General features: G+C 34.9%; 1 protein-coding gene across 3 annotated transcripts; it reads left to right on the top strand.

The window, feature by feature from the left end:
* Window positions 1-4,628: 4,628 nt before the first annotated feature.
* Window positions 4,629-15,137, top strand: LOC138872165 (putative late blight resistance protein homolog R1A-10). Of its 3 annotated transcripts, none has more exons than XM_070150273.1 (3): window positions 4,629-4,725; window positions 5,324-5,372; window positions 12,701-15,137. In XM_070150273.1, exon 3 carries the CDS (start codon window positions 12,750-12,752, stop codon window positions 15,042-15,044), a length of 2,295 nt encoding a protein of 764 aa, XP_070006374.1. In that variant the 5' UTR covers window positions 4,629-4,725; window positions 5,324-5,372; window positions 12,701-12,749; the 3' UTR covers window positions 15,045-15,137. The 3 variants fall into 3 exon arrangements, with proteins under 3 accessions (XP_070006374.1, XP_070006372.1, XP_070006373.1); XM_070150271.1 differs by having other exon boundaries at window positions 12,663-15,137; XM_070150272.1 differs by having other exon boundaries at window positions 4,629-4,867; window positions 12,663-15,137.
* The last annotated feature ends 3,150 nt before the right edge of the window (window positions 15,138-18,287 follow it).

Raw genomic sequence — 18,287 nt, 5'->3', positions numbered from 1 at the left:
CTGCACATTTCGCATTAACTTGACCCAAATCTATCCGCCTCGTAGATATACACAACAGAATCCCCAACCCCTAATTCCATGGAATAGCATCCATTCATATTCCTAACCACTTAAAGAGAATTTGTATTGGCCTGTTATTATTATAGCTACTCACATGAATAGTTTGAGCCCATTGTAAACTAGTAAAAGTATACAGTAAAATCATAAGAGGACCCTTTTTAGTAGCAAACCACTCTTTCATGGGAGTATCACTTTCAAACATAAAAATCACCTCTTTTATACCTTACTCTTTAGGAAAATTCAGGTCCTGGAACGTATGTAATAAGCAATGACTCAAGTTCACACAACAAAGTTAGCTCAAAAGGTGCTAGCAACTTGTGTAAGAAGCTCTTCAAAACAGAGTAGTGCAGTTCATGGAAAGCTAAAGACAATAAGCTAGCTATTTCACTTCTCAGAGCATATGCTCACTCTTGATAGCAAAAGAATCTAAGCACAAACTGCTACATGTTTTCAAAGGACAGCAAAACAATTCAGGCACCGATGAGCAGACGTACGACGCCAACAGAAGAGATATCAAATCGTCCACCATTAACTCATTTCAAATAGAGGAAAACAAACGGACACTTTCTGAAAATTGCACTTGAATGCACCAGTTATGGAATTCCAACTAACAGAAGTAAGCTTAAACGAACCCCTGTCTAATTTATAGATGACCAAATGGAACAGAACTCAAAGGAAGATCACAGAACATCTATCGCAGCCATGAATCCAAACAGATGTAGAATCTGCTTTAATACTCGCAGAAGTTAATAGAAGAAAATAAGGCAGAAACCAACAGCCAAATTAGGACAACAATTAAAAGGAAATCAGAATTTTGGAACTGAGATGATCCTGTCTTATTCAAAGGTGAAAAACAAATCACTGGTAATAGGAACAAGTAAACAGAGAATGCAAACTGATTGGAAATCCAGTGTGAAGATAGCTTGTATATTTCAGTATTAGGGCATGAACAAAACTGCTCATAACTGGACTGATTGGCACCTAGTACACTAATAAGCATGAAATTTCAAAGATACACGAGCCATTCAAACTCAGGCGACTAACTGTCCAAACTATGAGACCAAGTTAAGGGTGAACAAGATTTCAGGAAAACTCAATCAAGGCAACATAACTTGGTTCGAAAATTGAATGTAAACTCATAATTTACTACTGATTTTTACTCACCTTACTCAAATCAGCCTCTTGTTGCTTATAAAGGAAACTAAACATGTACAAAGCTATAATTTAACAATTAGCACATAGAAGACTTCCAACAACTCTACTGCTAGGATACTTGAACCAATTGACTAGTTGTGTGCTGAATCCTCAATCAGAACACCACAACTAACAGTGAAAACCATCCTAGGTCGACCACACATTTCCAATATAACATCTACAGAACTATTAGTTAACTCCATGAACTTATGGCTCAAGCAAATCATCATGAACATCAGAGCATATTGTGAAGGAATTTCACCAGAAGAAACTGCACACATCGTTCAACTGAACGCGATGAAATTTAATTCAGAATATACCTCGAGCCCGAATAACAATCACGACATACAGGAGGTGGAAGATGATTACTCAAATCGACTCTTATTGACTACATATACTCAAACACATACCACCACTGGTATTCGATCATAACACAGAACAAACCACTCTAGACTGAATCTCATAGCTCAAAAACACTGAAACAAAACAGAGTCGCATAGAAATAAAGAGAGGAAAATTGAACCTGAAGATGCAAATCTCTTTTATAACAATTATGGACTCGACAATACACTTCTCAACTCCAAATCCTAGCGAGGTTCAGCAGCAAATCAGCAAGATGACAGTAGAAAACCAAGCTTGAACTTCAATTTTTATCTCCTTGGAACTCAAATCCGGATTCAGAAAAAGAACAAATTTGTATATATCTTTCTCTTAAACTTTGAAAGGACTCTTCAAAGAAGAAAATAAACCCCGAAAACCATCAGCAAGAGCCTTTCCACTTTTTCTTTTTTTCAAAACATTTTTTTCAGTCCCCCTTCACAAAGTCGGATAAGGCTTCTTTTGAAGACGAGTTCTTGATGAACGTGGGGCTCGGATTAAGTGAAATCAATCCAACGCCTTACACTCATCTAGCATCTCGTCTCCAGAACCTTCCAATCGTGCGATAAAACTCGAATTCGAGCGAGTGAGAGGGGAGGGGAATCTTGCGTCAGAAACCGTTAGCAACGACAAGATGAGAGAAGGAGGGACGTGTGGGTTAAGGATTTGGGATTCACTCGCCCGAATTTGGACTAAATTTGGGGCTTGGTTTGAGTGAGAACGATGGAGGAACAGTGTTCCCGTCGTTTGGGTCGTTTGATTTAGGGCTCTGCATATCTTTGTGTATATTTGGGGAATGGGCCGGGTTCAGGGGGCAGACGGGCATGGGTCTGGGCGGGTAAATTGGGTTTTGGTGAAAAATCGTTTGGGCTGAAGAAAAGTTAAGAGACTTGGCTCAAAACCATTTCAACTCTTTTCTTCTCTTTTTCTTTTCTTTCCAAATTAACTCTTTTTAATTTCTTTTAAATTAAAACTAAAAATAAACCTAAATTAATTCCTACTCAAATATCTTAGAAAATTAATTACCACAATTAATAAATTAAAGAAAAACTACTCAAGATCCAAATTAAAATTAAAAGGTGCAAAATGACCATTTTTTTGTGATTTTCCTTTTTATAAAATAATTTAATTACTTGATTAATCCTAAAATGATCAATTAAACTCTAAATGCAAATGTACATATTTGTTGTATTTTCTATTAATTAAACAAAAATAAAAATGCACAGACAAATGCAAACAATTAATGGTATATGGATCTGTAAAAATGAATATCGGAGGTGAAAACTTCTTGAGGATGGAACAAATGTAATTGAAGTGTAAAACATTGGAAAAAGGAAACGAAGTTTTTCTCCTTAATTAGCCTTTTAATGTTTTCTTTTTTCATCTAATGCGAATCATCCTAATATATAATCTATAATTTGAGGTTATAAAATCACCAAAACTATGAAAGTAATGATAAGAGTTCCTTTGGTAGGGAGCATTTTACTTCTAAAATAAATTTTTTTGGCGTAAATTCAGATTAGTTGGACCTCAAAACGTATACCAAATATCAAAGGAAAAAATAAAAAGAAACTTTATATTTTGTAAAAAAAGGTATTTTTTTTTTCAAAATAAAAAGAACCACCCCCTCCCTCCCTCTCAAGACCACTAAATATACTTTCTTCCGAATGATGATTAAAAATTAATCTGATAAACATATAAAGGGAGGGGTGCAGGGTTCAAAATACTTAAGGCCCTGTTTGTCCAAAAAAAAAAAAAAAAATTCTTTTAAAAAATGTGTTTGTCCATGAAATTTTGTAAGTTTTTGAAAAAAATTCGAAAATGAGTTTTTAAATTCAAAAATTTCAGAAAAAAACTTTTTTCCCACTCACAAAACTATAAAAAAATTTCAAGTGAAATGCATGTCCAAATATAATTTCAAATTCCAAATACTATTTTCAACTTAATTTTACATAGTACTATTTTTTTTTTCTTTCAAAAGTTACAATTTTTATGTCCAAACGCATACTTAGACAGTCGTATTCCATTTTGCTTTGGTCAAGTTTTTATTTTCATTTTTTTGTTTTTATCACAGCCTAGGCCATAGGCCTTCTTAATCGCTCATTGACCTGTTCAAGTAAGTACTCTTTAATTAAGTTAGGGCTAAGGCATTTAGTAAATAATATCATTGATTGGTGATCTTAAATAAATGATCCCTATTTATTACAAAGTCAGTTTTTTTTTTTTTTTTAAATGAAGAATAATTTGACAATGTGACAGACAACTTTGAACAAAGGAACATGGGCGATTTTACTAGGGTAGATGGTTGACTACTTAAATTTTCATCATATTAGTGAGAATTCAATTTTCCACTTTATTAATTTCCTTCCATTTCCTCTCCCTTCCCTTATGTTAAAAAAAAAACGTTGAATGAGTCATCACTCATCAATCTATTAAAACTATTCTATTTAACTTTTGGGAAGTAAAACTGGACAATCATTTTTGACGCAAGTAATATATTTTTTTTCCCAGAAAAATGTGAAGTATTATACAATTTGAGCTAGTTGTATACTCCTCTTTTTTTTTAATTGAATTTTTTTATTACGTAGGGAATATAACCTTCAATTAAAGTGGAGTTGTATACTCCACTTAAGTCGGATAATCATGTGAGGTGCATATAGTTGTGATCTGAACTTAAGTTTGTCTAATTAGTTTTTTATTTTTTTGTTTTCCCACTCAGTATTCGGTACCCGCAATGGAACCCGACTATATCCGGATTCGCGCCGGGTAAAGCCCCATTCGGGGGAAGCGCTCCCTACCAAGGATTTTTCCATACCCAGGGCTCGAACTCGAGACTTCTAGTTAAGGAAGGAGCAGCCCTATCCACTGCACCACATCCTTTGGTGGTGTCTAATTAGTTAATTAACTGCAAGATTCATAACATGCATGGGAATATATTCACTTTATATATTCCCAAAACAACTACTTCGTTTATATCTGAAGTCTACCATCTTCCATCCTGTTCTTTCTCATTTCCGATTTCTCTAAATCCAAAATCATCAAATTAAGCCTTGGGGCAACTAATCTCTCTGTTATCTCTCTCAATAACAGAAGGTGAGGTTTCTTTTTTGATCTCCGCTTTCTTTTTATTTTTTTCAGCTATTTCTCTTCTAATCCCCAAAAGCAAGGTGGGAAGTTCTTGGAGGGAAGGATGCCGGAGGTCTGCGTATACACTACCCTCCCCAGACCCTACTAAGTGAGATTATACTGGGTTGTTGTTGTTGTTGTTGTTGTTGTTGTTGTTATTGTTGTATTTCTCTTCTAATCCTGTACATCTTTAAGCTGTGATTACGACTGTGCTCTCTTTCCGAAATTCACCCACCAGGAGCCCATTTGGATTAACTGATTGTAAACAGTTGATAAGCTTGATGTGTTGAAATGTTTTTTTAAGTGATGAAATTGATTTTTAAAATAAACATTTACGTGTTTGGATAAAAGTGCTGAAACTGATAATAAGCAGTTGATGTGTTTGATAAAAAATGTTGATAAGCTATTCTCTTATTAAAATGACTAAAATACCTTTGATTTTTTTTTGAAAAAGATTATAAATTAAAAAAATTCTTTATAAAAAATAATTAAGGATAAATTAGTAAAAATGTTGGTCAAACTAAAAGTGCTTATAACTTTAGGCTTTGTTTTTGCTCTGTTGTAGTTCCATTCGAAGAAGAAGAAGTGAAGACTAGTTTTCCTCTCGCTTGAATGTAAGATTGAACTTTTATTTTATTGTTTTCTTCTTTTTAGATTGTTTTTTTTATTTAACTCACATTTTTATATATCTCTGTGCAAAAGAGCGTTATTTTGGATTTACATATTTTTGAGTTCAATTGCTACAATAGCTGAAAATTCGAAATACATCACGAAAATTAAGGGAATAATGCATGTTTAGCATGATTAAATAAAGAAGAAAAAAATCCTTGTTAGTTTAAAATAAATATTTCACTCAAATATAGAAAGAACAAAAAAACTTGCAGTCAGAAACTTTACAAAAACGAACTTCACTTTTACCCCCAATAAATAATTAAATTGAGTTTTTTTTTATAGCTTGAGAAAATAAGAATGTTATTTCTCTAAATCATAGTTGGGTACTTTAAAACTTACCCAAACAACCGATTATTTGACCCAATGATAAAATTAAATTTAATTTGGAAATCAACAAGTTAATCAAATATAATACGCAACAGAAAACAAAACTGATTTTGTTTTTACAATCAAACAATTTAGGACTTCCTTTCGAAGTATTTCATTCGTTCACTTTTACTTGTCCAGTATTCTAAAAATATATTTTCACCTTTACTTATCATTTTTAACATATCAAAGGAAGACAATTTTTTTTTTCGTATTATACCCATATCATTAGTTATTCATTTCAAATCATTTTCTCAAAATTATTAAACATATGCATTAATTAATAGGGGTATCATGGTAAATAAAAAACAAAATCTCTTGTAATATCTTTTAAAATTAATTATTTCTTATAAATAGTAGATCAAGTCATGTTTTTTAATTCAAATAAACTTGAACTATTTCAAATGTATAAAATTATTTTAAAAATCTACTTTAGTAGTACACAATTACGATCATTAGATGTTGGGAACTTATAAAAATATTTTCTTAACCGCAGATATTTCTTATAAAAAAAATTCGAAACCTTGGTGAGTAGAGTTATTAGATATCTTTGATGGTGGAAGCTAGCAGGTAACCGAGTGAAGGGACAAAATACGTACAAGACGGTCCATAAGACTATTATTACATAACAAAAACGAAAATAAATCATAAATATATACAATTTTATTAAATAAATTTTGGGTCGCTTCTTAACATTAACTTTAGGCCACCAATTTCATTGAGTCGCCTCTGGCAAATAGTTAAAGAAGAATAAAATTTTCTCAAGAAATTGAAGAGAAGTAAAAAAATAAATTGAAAGTTGAAGACAAGTGTTTCAATAAAAATTGTGTGTTGGTGACAAAGTGCATTAATGAAGGTTGTAGACATATGCTTCAACAAAAGTGGAAGTTGGAGAGAAATTCTCCAATACAACAACAACTAGAACAATAACAACAAAAAAGTTAGACGCATACAATTTTGAATTACGGGAGAAGGATAGAAAACTAATTCAAAGTTATAGTAGGAAACCTTAATTATTTAGAATTTGATTTGTTTAATTCATGTCTAAATAGGATTTGTAGTTAAATTAGATAGGAATAGGCTTTTATAGTTCTAGTTGGAATATGTTTTGTACTATTATAAATAGGGGTATTGATAGCTTATTTTATATACTGCGATTTGTGAGAACTGTAGAGAGCTTTTAGAGATTTATAGTGAAATATTTTTCCTTCATGAACCTATCTTTTAGTTCGATTAAAATTTAAAAATCATGGAAACACCTTTTCTAGTATTTATAACTGGTACCTCTTGAACATCCAAGGGAGTATTTTGTGCTCCATCTGAAATTCTTATTGATATAGAGCATGCGCGTCTTCGATATATCCCGTATGCCAAAGATTTTTTAGTCAACGTATTTTTATGCACATTTGGACTACTAAAAACTTGCTCATTACTTGAGAATATTACGTTTAAACTTGCTCATTACTTCTATAAAAAAGAGAAGTTTTTTTTTTTAATTTTGTTGGAATTTACAAAGTAATGCATGTTTGTCACGATCTAGAATCCAGCTGGTCGTGATGACACCTAACCCAACCCACTAGGTAAGCTAATTTAACAACTAACCAGTGCCAATAACAATTTAATAAAGCAATTAAGTAAAGAAATATCTGAATCTGATGCATTTCCCAAGGACTAGTAGTACAAATCATGAGCTCCTATGAATAGAGTTTACAAAACTGGTACGAAGTAAATACATCATCTATCTAAAAAGTATATAAACAGAGTTTTATGAATCTAAGGCTACCATGAACAAGAAGCAGCTACAACCAGAACGCAGGTACATCTTCAAATCCAGCTCCCATCGAACACAACAGCATCGACAACCAACATCTGCACGCAAGGTGCAGAAGTGTAGTATGAGTACAACCGACCCCATGTACTTAATAGGTAACAAACCTAACTTTAGGTTGAAAGTAGTGACGAGCTGGAACAAAGGTCGGGTCCAACATCCAATAGCCAACAACAGTTCATAACAACATAAAGCAAGTAATAAAAGAAGTAACCCAGGGATAAAATGCTTTGCCTTTTCATAATTTCCCGAAAAATAGTTCCGCTTTTCAAGTATATTAGTGAAAATCCAAATCCTTTACCGAACTCATCGAAAATATGAGTAAGTTGAAAACTGTAAATTTTTTCCAGAAATCTTTTCCATAATAAATAATATATTTCATTTTCTTTCCAGCCCATATATCAATATGTGTGAGAAGTCATGAATGACGTGATATCGTACAACATGAGGAAAAATACATCTTTATGCCTGTATGTCATGTGTGCATGTCAATGCCATGTATCTCAAAGATGAACTCATGTACTTACATTTTCAGAGTACTCATTCTCACTGTCTCACACTTTTCTCTCATCATGCTCAATCACTCAGTACTGTATATTGCCAATCCGGCCTAGGGAAGATCCATCCCGGAATATATACATCAACTGACCAACAGTCGCTCAGTACTGAGTAGGGCCAAATCCAGCCCGAGGGGAAGATCCATCCCTGTGTATATAAATGCACCCTTCAATATAATCAATCGCGCTCACCTGGGGTGTGTGCAGACTCCGGTGGGGCTCCTTCAGCCCCAACACTATCATAAATCAATATAACTGCCGCGACATGCAATCCGATCTCATATATGTAATTAATATAACATGCTGCAGCGTGTAGCCCGATTCATATATGTAATCAATATAACATGCTGTGGTGTGCAACCCGATCCCATAATGTTACTCACACTCAGACTCTCGGCCTCACTCAGTCATTAACCTCTCCAGTCTCTCGGGCTCACAATACCATGAAACTAGCCCAAAATGATGATATGATATGCAATAAATGGTAACAAAGACTGAGATATGATATGCATATGAATGCGTATGACTGAGTATATAAAGCAATGAAAGCAGATAACTCAACAGTAGAAATAACCTCAGTGAGCCCCAACAGGATAAGCATGTAGCCTAGACATGGTTTCCAACATGGATCTCAACTCAATAGCTCAAATACGTAGAAATTTCATGGTTACAAATAAGATTAGGTAACTACACAGTACCATAGAAATAACGGAGTCCCAATTCACACGGTGCACGCCCACATGCCTGTCACTTAGCATGTGCGTCACCTCAACACCAATCACATATCACGTAATTCGGGGTTTCATACCCTCAACACCAAGTTTAGAAGTGTTTCTTACCTCGAACAAGCCAATTCTAATACCGAACAAGCTAAGTGATGCTCTAAAAATGCCATCTCGCACATACCGACCTCCGAATTGCTCAAAACTAGTCAAAAGCAACTCAAATACATCAAATAAAGCCCAAGAAAATAATTTCAAATGATAAAGGTCGAATCCTTAATCAAAAGTTCAAAATCGGTTAAAACTTCCAACCCGGGCCCGTGTCTCGAAAACCGACAAAACTCACAATATCCGACAACCCATTCAATTACGAGTCCAACCATACTAGTTTCACTCAAATCCGACTCTGAATCGATGTTCAAAACTCAAAAATTCACATTATGAAATTTTAGGCTAAAACTCCGAATTTCTCTTTCAAATTCATCTATCAATTGCCAAAAATGAAGATGGATTCATGAAATAAGATCAAAACCAAGTGTAGAATACTTACCCCAATAGTTGTGACGAAAATTGCTCCAAAAATTACCTCAATCCGAGTCACACATCTCAAAATGTGACAAAAGAACTAAAACCTTGATTTTATAGCTTCTGCCTAGCATCTTCGCATCTACGAACAAAATATCCGCTTCTACGGACTCGCATGTGCGTTCAAAATCTCGATCCTGTGGAAGAGCACTGGTAGCCTTTCCTTGCACCTGAGGTAGAAAATCCGCTTTTGCGATCATTTAGGTGCAAAAAATAGCCTCGCACCTGCGACACTGCCCTGATCCTGCTATGCAACTTCTGTGGCCTCTGCCTCGCTTGTGCGACGTAGCATCTGCGCCTAAAATTTCACAGGTGCAGTCACACCAGGACTGTTTAAAAAAATCAGCCTTAGCCAAAATTTCCAAAATGCTCTAAACATCGTCTGAAACTCATGCGAACCCCTCTGGACCCCGTCTAAATATACCAACAAGTCCCATAACATAACACAACCTACTCGAGGCCTCAAATCACACATAACAATATCGAAACAACGAATCACACCTCAATTTGAAGTTGATGAATTTGAACTTTTCAACTTCCATAACTCGTGCCGTAACATAGCGAACCAACCCGGAATGAATCCAAATTTTTCACACAAGTCCCAAATGACATAATGAGGCTATACTAATTTCCGAAACAACAATCCAAATCTGATATCGAAAAGTCCACTCCCGGTCAAACTTTCCAAAAATCCAACTTTCGCCATTTCAAGCCAAATTCAACTACGGACCTCCAAATGACTATCCGGACATGCTCCTAAGTCCAAAATCGCCCAACAGAGCTAACGGAACCATCAAAACTCCAATTCGAGGTCAAATACCAAAAAGTCAAATTTGGTCAACTCTTCCAACTTAAAGCTTAAACGGTAAAATTCATTCTTCCAAATCGATTCCGAATAACCTAAAAACCAAAACCGACGATTTACATAAGTCATAATACATCATACAGAGCTATTCATGTCCATCTACTACCGAGAGAAGTACAAATGTTCAAAACGACCAGTCGGATTATTACAATGTGTTTTTCTGTAACTTTTCTCATCTTCAAATTAATGGATACATTTCTCTACAAAATGCTCTATTATTACTATGTAATTTCTGAAATTGCTGGTATTGTCTCTCTATTTATATTGTAGTTCATAATTATATGATCAAAACATGCTAAAAATATTTCAGGATCCGAGTTGGATAAACTTTTGTAAATTCCAGCAACAATTTTTTATTTTTTCTAGTAAACTTTTGAGTCTAAGGGGATTTCCTTTCCCATTCAAAAGGTTAAGGGGGTATTATTTCCCTCCACTAAAAAGTTAAGGGAGTAAAATGAAATTCACTCTACAAAAAGCGAAAGAACATCAAACAACCACTATCGGTGTCAAATGGACGGATTAGGTCAAATTTAAATAGATTGACACCAATCATGTTAGACAAACGAGTCATGACCAGTCCACCAAAAAGGGGCCGTTTGGTTTGGAGGGGGTAGGAGATTTAGTCCTTTTATTCATATTGATCATCATACTATATTATAAGCATGAAGATCAAAAATTGAATGTAAAAGACCAAAATAATCCTATAAATTAAGTGACTATGATAAGTACAAAACCTTTTGGTTCCCTCAACCTTTTGCAATTAATATTTCAAAATTCTTGTATAATTTTGCATAACTATGGAATTTTTTTCTTCTTTTTGTTATGTTTTTATTATTGCCAGTCCCTTCTTACTTAATTGTATACAAAATTTTACAAACATTTAATTCTTCCATTCTTTAAAGAAAATATATCATGTATAAATAAATACTATTAGTTTCTCATTTTATTTGTTGCACGAATCATTTCATTGAAACATCAAAATGGAACAACTTCAAGAACAATATCTACAAAAAAATATTAGGTGAAATATATGGTCATATTATATTCATAACAACTAAATTTATGTAATATAAAATTCACTTGTCTAACTAAATATAATTATTGATCTTCCAGAGCTATCCAGTCAATTTGAGTTCAACACTACATCTCTAAAACTATTTATTATTTTTAGCTTGTATTTTTTTCTGTTGATATTTTGGTGTAATATTTCACATATTTTAATAATATTTTCATTTTTTTACTGCTTGTACGGAATAACACGTGCAACGCACGCATCAAGAAAGTAGTTAGTATATATTTGTGACCTTTAGACATACTAGTCTTACGATACGCGCATTGCGCGTGTACTCTATCTCGATAAATCTAATTTTTTAATTACATAAATATTATATTTGAATTTAAAAAGGTAAACAATATTTTGCAATGCGTTTTAAAAAAGTATTATTAAATAAAATAAAACTAAAAAGGTGTGAGTTCTTAAAAATGATTAATATTGATTATATTAGATAGATCAGCAAAGGAAAAAATTCTAACACACAGAATTCAGAGACATATAATGCAAACACTAATTAAAAAAAACTAAAATAAAGATGTAAATATAAATCCAAATAACACATACATTTAACCCAAATTTAGATCAACCCATACCTTCTTCATTCCCGTCTCGCAAGAATGCTATAATCAATTCAAATATGAAGAGATATAGTAATTACTAATTATTAAAATTTTAAGTGAAAACTACTCTACTTGAATTTAAAGATCACTATAAGATAAAACCTAAATAATAGTATAACAATCAATTATTTTTCTTGCCTAAAAATTATACTGAGCTATTTAAATATAATATTTTATTAATTATGATTAATAAACTATTATCGTCTCCTTCACAAAAGTTAGACTCTAACTTTGATTTTGTCTTTGAGCTTGTTACCTAAACTAAACTTTACAAAATTGATGATATCTTCATATTTAAGTCCCAGGCTATGGAAATATCTAATTTAAGGAAATATGAACAACTTAGAAACGTGGAAAAGTCACATTTAAGGAAAATAGTTAAACAATTTAAATAAGGAATTTTTAAGTAAAATATTATTTAATTTTAGATTTCTAAATATTAGGAGCTTTTACATAGTTCAAATAAGGAAGTATTTTATATATTAAATTTAGTTAATTTTAAAGTCCTAGATATTAGGCGAATGACATTTCGATGTTGCATTAATTACTTTATTACTCCATTATTTTGTGGTTTGGGGGTTTTCTCTAAATTGTTATGAAGATTCTTATTGCTTCTTTCATTTCTTTTATGGAAGGTGGAGGCGCTATTAACTCTAAGGCAGTTAAATTGCAGTTTTCATAATCTCAAAAGATACAAAAGGCGCTAGTTTTCAACAACTGACATGGACGTAGTTGAGACTTGTGGAGAAGGAATTCTTTCTTCGGCAGGGCCTTCCGTCCAATGTAGCTTGCCATCAATCGATGAGGAAGTTGTGGGCTTTGAGAAAGATGCAGAAAGTATAATGAAGAAATTGATTGGAGGAACAAAGGAGCTGGACGTTATCTCAATCTTTGGAATGCCAGGATTGGGTAAAACAACCTTGGCCAGGAAAGTGTATAACAATCCTTCTATTGTTAATCACTTTGATGCTAGAGTATGGTGCTCTGTTTCGCAAACATATATAGAGAGGACATTGTTGATTGAGATTCTTAAACAAGCTACAGGTGGCAACTATGAAATCAAAGAGGACGATGACATAGCTGACAAGTTGCGGAAGACTCTAATAGGCAGGAGATACCTCATCGTATTAGATGATATATGGGAAGTCGAGGCATGGGAAGATTTGGGATTATGTTTCCCTAAGGGTGAAGATGGAAGTAGAGTGATGGTTACAACTCGAATTGAACAAGTGGCTAAGCATCTTCAACATCGCAGTGATCCTTATTCTCTTAGATTTCTAACATTGGAAGAGAGTTGGGAATTATTGATTAAGAAAGTATTTCAAGGAGAGAGTTGTCCACCCAATCTATTGGAAGCAAGTTTACAAGTTGCGGAACATTGTAAGGGATTGCCTCTTGTAATAGTCTTGATTGCCGGGATTATTGTGAAGATGGAAAGGCAGGAGTCCTTGTGGCTTGAGGTTGCAAATGACTTGAGTTCTCATGCTTTAGGAGAGCAGAGCATGAAGGTAATACAATCAAGTTATGAGCATTTAGAAGACCACTTAAAGCCTTGCCTTCTTTACATGGGCTTGTTTCCAGAAGACTATAAGATTCCAGTGTCTGCTTTGCTGAATTTGTGGATAGCCGAAGAGTTTGTACTGAATGTTGACACAGAGAATTATATGGAAGAAGCAGCTAGAGTTTGCTTGAATGATCTGCTTAACAGAAGCCTAGTAATGGTCTCTAAAAGGAGACGTAATGGTGACATAAAATACTGCATACTTCATGATGTAGTGCGTGAGTTTTGCTCAGCAAAACTTAGAGAAGAAAAGTTTGTGCAGCTTATAGTGCCATACAATCCATATAAACATTTGTATACTAAGGAATCGCGGTTATGCACTTATATTCATGATGATCTGGTGGAACAATTAGATCATTGTGAATATCAGGTGGATAAGATTACAATACACGAGTCCGAGGAAAGTACAAAGTGTTTTGGTCAGTGTTCTAAGCCGTCTTTGGAGTTCATTGCTCATCCAGAATTTGAAACATGGAAAAACCGATCAAATCCTTTACGTTTACTTGTTGAATTAAAACTTGTTCGGGTGTTGCATTTGATGGATGTGGAAACAAGTTCATCATGGGTTCCAACAGTAAAATTGCTAACTCACTTGAGGTACCTTGCGCTTTATGTCAAAGATCAATTTGAATTCAAGTGGGTATCACACCTACACGATCTTCACACTCTAAAGGTTGCTTCAAGAAAGACATTATTCCCACGTTCGTCTGGTCTCTGGAAAATGAACAATTTAAGGCATGTGAATATGAGAAAAGTTTTCTTGTTATTGGAAAACGAGGAAGAAGAATCTTCAGAAACATTGCTGGAGAACCTGAAGACATTTTGCAATCTTCGTGTGTACGATGATAGAAATCCAAGGTCGTGGTGGAGGTTTCCGAATTTAGAAGAGTTGGGTCTCAGCCTTGAAAGTTTACCCTGTCGTTCTTTGTTTCCCATATCGGAAGTTCATACACGCCTTCAATCTCTTGACCTTGAATGCCCATGTAAGACTTATCGCTACCCGCATTCAGTTGGATGGGAGAGCTACTTTGTCTTCCCTTCAAATCTTAAGAATTTGAGGATTCGCCACTTTTCAATAACGAAAGAATTAACATCAAACATAGCAAGACTGCAGAAACTTGAGAAACTCAAAATAATCTGGGGATTATTATTGGGTAAAGAGTGTTGGGACGTTAGAGAAATGGAGTTCCAGGCACTTAAATACTTGACATTAGAGTGGATGGATCTAAGAGAATGGAAAGCTTCAGAGGAATCCTTTCCCGTGCTTGAGAAGCTACTCATAAAAGGTTGTTACTCCCTCGACGCGATCCCTCCTAGCTTTGCCGATATTCCAACACTCCAACTTATTGAACTGTATGGCTGCCCGGACTCTGTTGAGGATTCAGCTATGAATATTAAAAGAGAAATTGAAGAAACCACTGGACGTGACACTCTCCAACTTATGATGTACTATTAATCCTTTCATTGTTGGATTTAGATGGAACTTATGATCTGACTCTATCATTTGATTTATTCTACATATATTGTTAATTTATTTGACTTGTGTTGATTGGATTGGATTTCAATCCTCTAATTGGAAGAGGTTGTTTGAGTTCTTATTTTTAATTCTCATGTGCATATTATCCAGTTGATTCAAAATGCTGGATTCGAAGTAATGAAAATCATACAAGGATCATAAGTGAAGTCTAATAATCCTTCTGTATAGGACTTTTTGCTATTCTGTTTTTTAATATCTCTTTTGGTGCTCATCAGATTCCTTTTGTTTAGGATTGTTATTCACATAGGTTTCTATGTATCCTAGATTCTCTCTAAGTTGTTACATTATTCACAACTTTTATGTACTATACTTGGCTATATAAAGCCAACCTTATGATCAATACAAAATAAGTTCTTCTTCTGCCTTTATCACTCTTTATGGTATCAGGAGCCCAACTGCTCCAACGAGCTTGTAGCCATAACTTTTCACTATGGAAGGCTCAGATGTCCATGCTTATGCATGGACACAATCTCTTTGGTCACCTTGATGGATCGAAACCAACCCCCTCTCAGACTATCTCTGCAAATAACCAAGCAGTACTCAATCCTGATTTTCTTGCTTGGTTTTAGCAAGATCAGCTCATACAAAATGTTGTCTTGGCATCTATAGACTCAACAATTGCTAGTATAGTTGCTTCTGCTGCCAATGCCAAAATGGCTTGGGATGCATTGCATATTGCTTATGCAAACAAGTCCCAAACTCGTATCTTTAGTCTTCGAGACCGTCTCGCCGCCTTTCCAAGGACTCTCGCCCTATTGTAGATTATCTTCATCAAGTTCGCTCACTATGTGTTGAACTTGCCACTGCTGGATCCCCCGTTTCCAATGAAGAACTGGTTGTCAAGATTCTTACTGGACTTGGATCTGAATTCCGAGGCCTTTTCGCTGCCATCCGAGCTCGAGATTCAACAATCTCATACGAAGAACTATATGAAAAGCTCCTTTATTATGAGCTTTTTCTTCATCATGAGGAAGCCAAAAGGACTCCTTTTGCTCCAATAACTGCTAATATTGCTCAGGGGACTGCGTCAACTCCTACACGCCAGGGATCCAACAACAATCGGCGATCAAATGCGCCCAACAACAACAATCTCAATCAACAAAGTCACAATCAAGCATGGCGCAATAATCAGCAGCCCAGGCGCAACAATCAGCAACAGCAGCCTCCCAACAACAACATTTACCGCCAGCTTTGTGATGGTAGAGGACATACTGCTCGTGTATGTCGGACACGGTCTCACAATCATTTTCAAGCTCGCGCTAATTATGCTGCACGCTTCCAAAATCAGTAAGCTCTGTGGATCGTTGACAGTGGTGCAACACATCGTATTGTCTTGGATACTCAAAGTCTAGCCACTATGCAAGACTACCATGGTTCAGAAGATATAGTCATGGGCAATGGTAATACCATTCCAATCTCCCATACTGGTAATGTGAACATTAATGCATCAAATCACAAATTCCATCTTCAAAATGTTCTCTGCTCTCCAGCCATTCAAAACAATCTACTCTCTGTCTCTAAGTTTTTTCAAGACAATAAGACCTCTATTGAATTCTTTTCTCGTTTTTATTTTGTGAAGGATCTGACTACGGGGGCGCCATTGGTTCGGGGATGGACTAGAAATGGGTTGTATGAGTGGTCACCGGGCGATGTTGAAGGTCCTCCCAAATGCAATGTTGTTGTCCCATATCACCTGTGGCATCGACGACTAGGCCACCCTAATCATCGTGCTCTAAATAAATTTCTGCTTGATTTTTCCATTCCAGTTTTTTGATTCAAAAACTGGTACTATCTGTAATTCATATTATTCCAATAAAAGGCATAAGATGCCTTTCTCAAAAACTTCTTTGCACAGTGATAAGAAATTATATTTAATTTATAGTGATTTGTAGGAGCCGTCTCTGGTATTATCAATTGACAAAAAATGATACTACGTTTTATTTGTTGATCAATTTTCAAAATATATGTGGTTGTTCACACTCAAAGCTAAAACAGAAGTTTTGAAAATCTTCCAAACCTTACATCTCTTGCTTGAAAGACATTTTCACACAAAAATATTATCCTTGTACACTGATGATGGTGGTGAATTTCAAAAATTAGATTCCTATTTAAAAACACATGGAATTGAACACTTAGTGTCGTCCCCATACACACCCCAACTGGTAGCCTTAGTTAAACGCCGACATCGGCATGTCATTGAGACAACCCGCACCTTGTTACACCAAGCATCCTTACCTTCAACTTTTTGGAGTTATGCATGCCATCAAGCAGTTTATTTGATCAATACGATGACTACACCAAATTTACAAAATAAATCACCTTTTGAAATCCTATTTCAAACAGTGCCTAATTATAACTCCATCAATATTTTTGGATGCTTATACTACCCATGGCTTAAACCTTATTCCAGTAATAAACTAGAACCTTGATCTACACCATGTGTTTATTTAGGATTTTCTAATAAATTTTATAGCCATTAGTGTTTTGATCTAGTTAATTCCAAAATATATATATATATATATATATATATATATATATATATATATATATATCCAGGGATAAAGTTTTCTTAGAATAAAATTTTCCTTCTCAAAATATTTTTTCAGATTTTAGAAGTAAGGATAATGTAGCTTGGGATAATATTTCTATAAAACAACCAACCAAAGAGGATAATAATTCAACTTTAAATTCCTCTTATCAGCTTCCACCACCGGTGACTACATTGCCCACGGTCACTCAATGCCCACAAGCTATCACATCTGCTTCTGATGGTGTCTCTCAACAATTAGGTAATATTCCTTCTCCTCATATCTCGACTCCTACTTCTCCACCTTCCATACAAGCTCCACAACAGTAGAGAACTACTTCTCCTCCTTCAATCTTGGCACCTCAAGTTTTGCCCCCACATCCACTTATCACATATCAAAGACGAGAAAGACCATCCACTCCTAGCCAAAATCCAGGTCCGTCCCACTCTACATCTGCTTCGGCACTACATCAGCTGTAAATGGCTTCTTCCCCACCTCGACTAGAATCCTCTCAGCCTATTCAGTCGGACCCACCAACCCAAACCCAATCAAACCAGCCAGCTACCAAAGTGCACCCAATGATCACTCGATCACAAACTAATAGCCTTAAACCTCGTCAATTTCTCACAACCAC

The sequence above is a fragment of the Nicotiana sylvestris genome, chromosome 6 (assembly GCF_000393655.2).
Source record: "Nicotiana sylvestris chromosome 6, ASM39365v2, whole genome shotgun sequence".
NCBI lineage: Eukaryota > Viridiplantae > Streptophyta > Magnoliopsida > Solanales > Solanaceae > Nicotiana > Nicotiana sylvestris.
The sequence above is the reverse complement of the archived record's forward strand: the minus strand, read 5'-3'. Positions and strand labels throughout refer to the sequence as shown.

Bases quoted from the DNA above. Each gene is read 5' to 3' on its own strand.
- LOC138872165 (XM_070150273.1), top strand. From the start codon at position 12,750: ATGGACGTAGTTGAGACTTGTGGAGAAGGAATTCTTTCTTCGGCAGGG.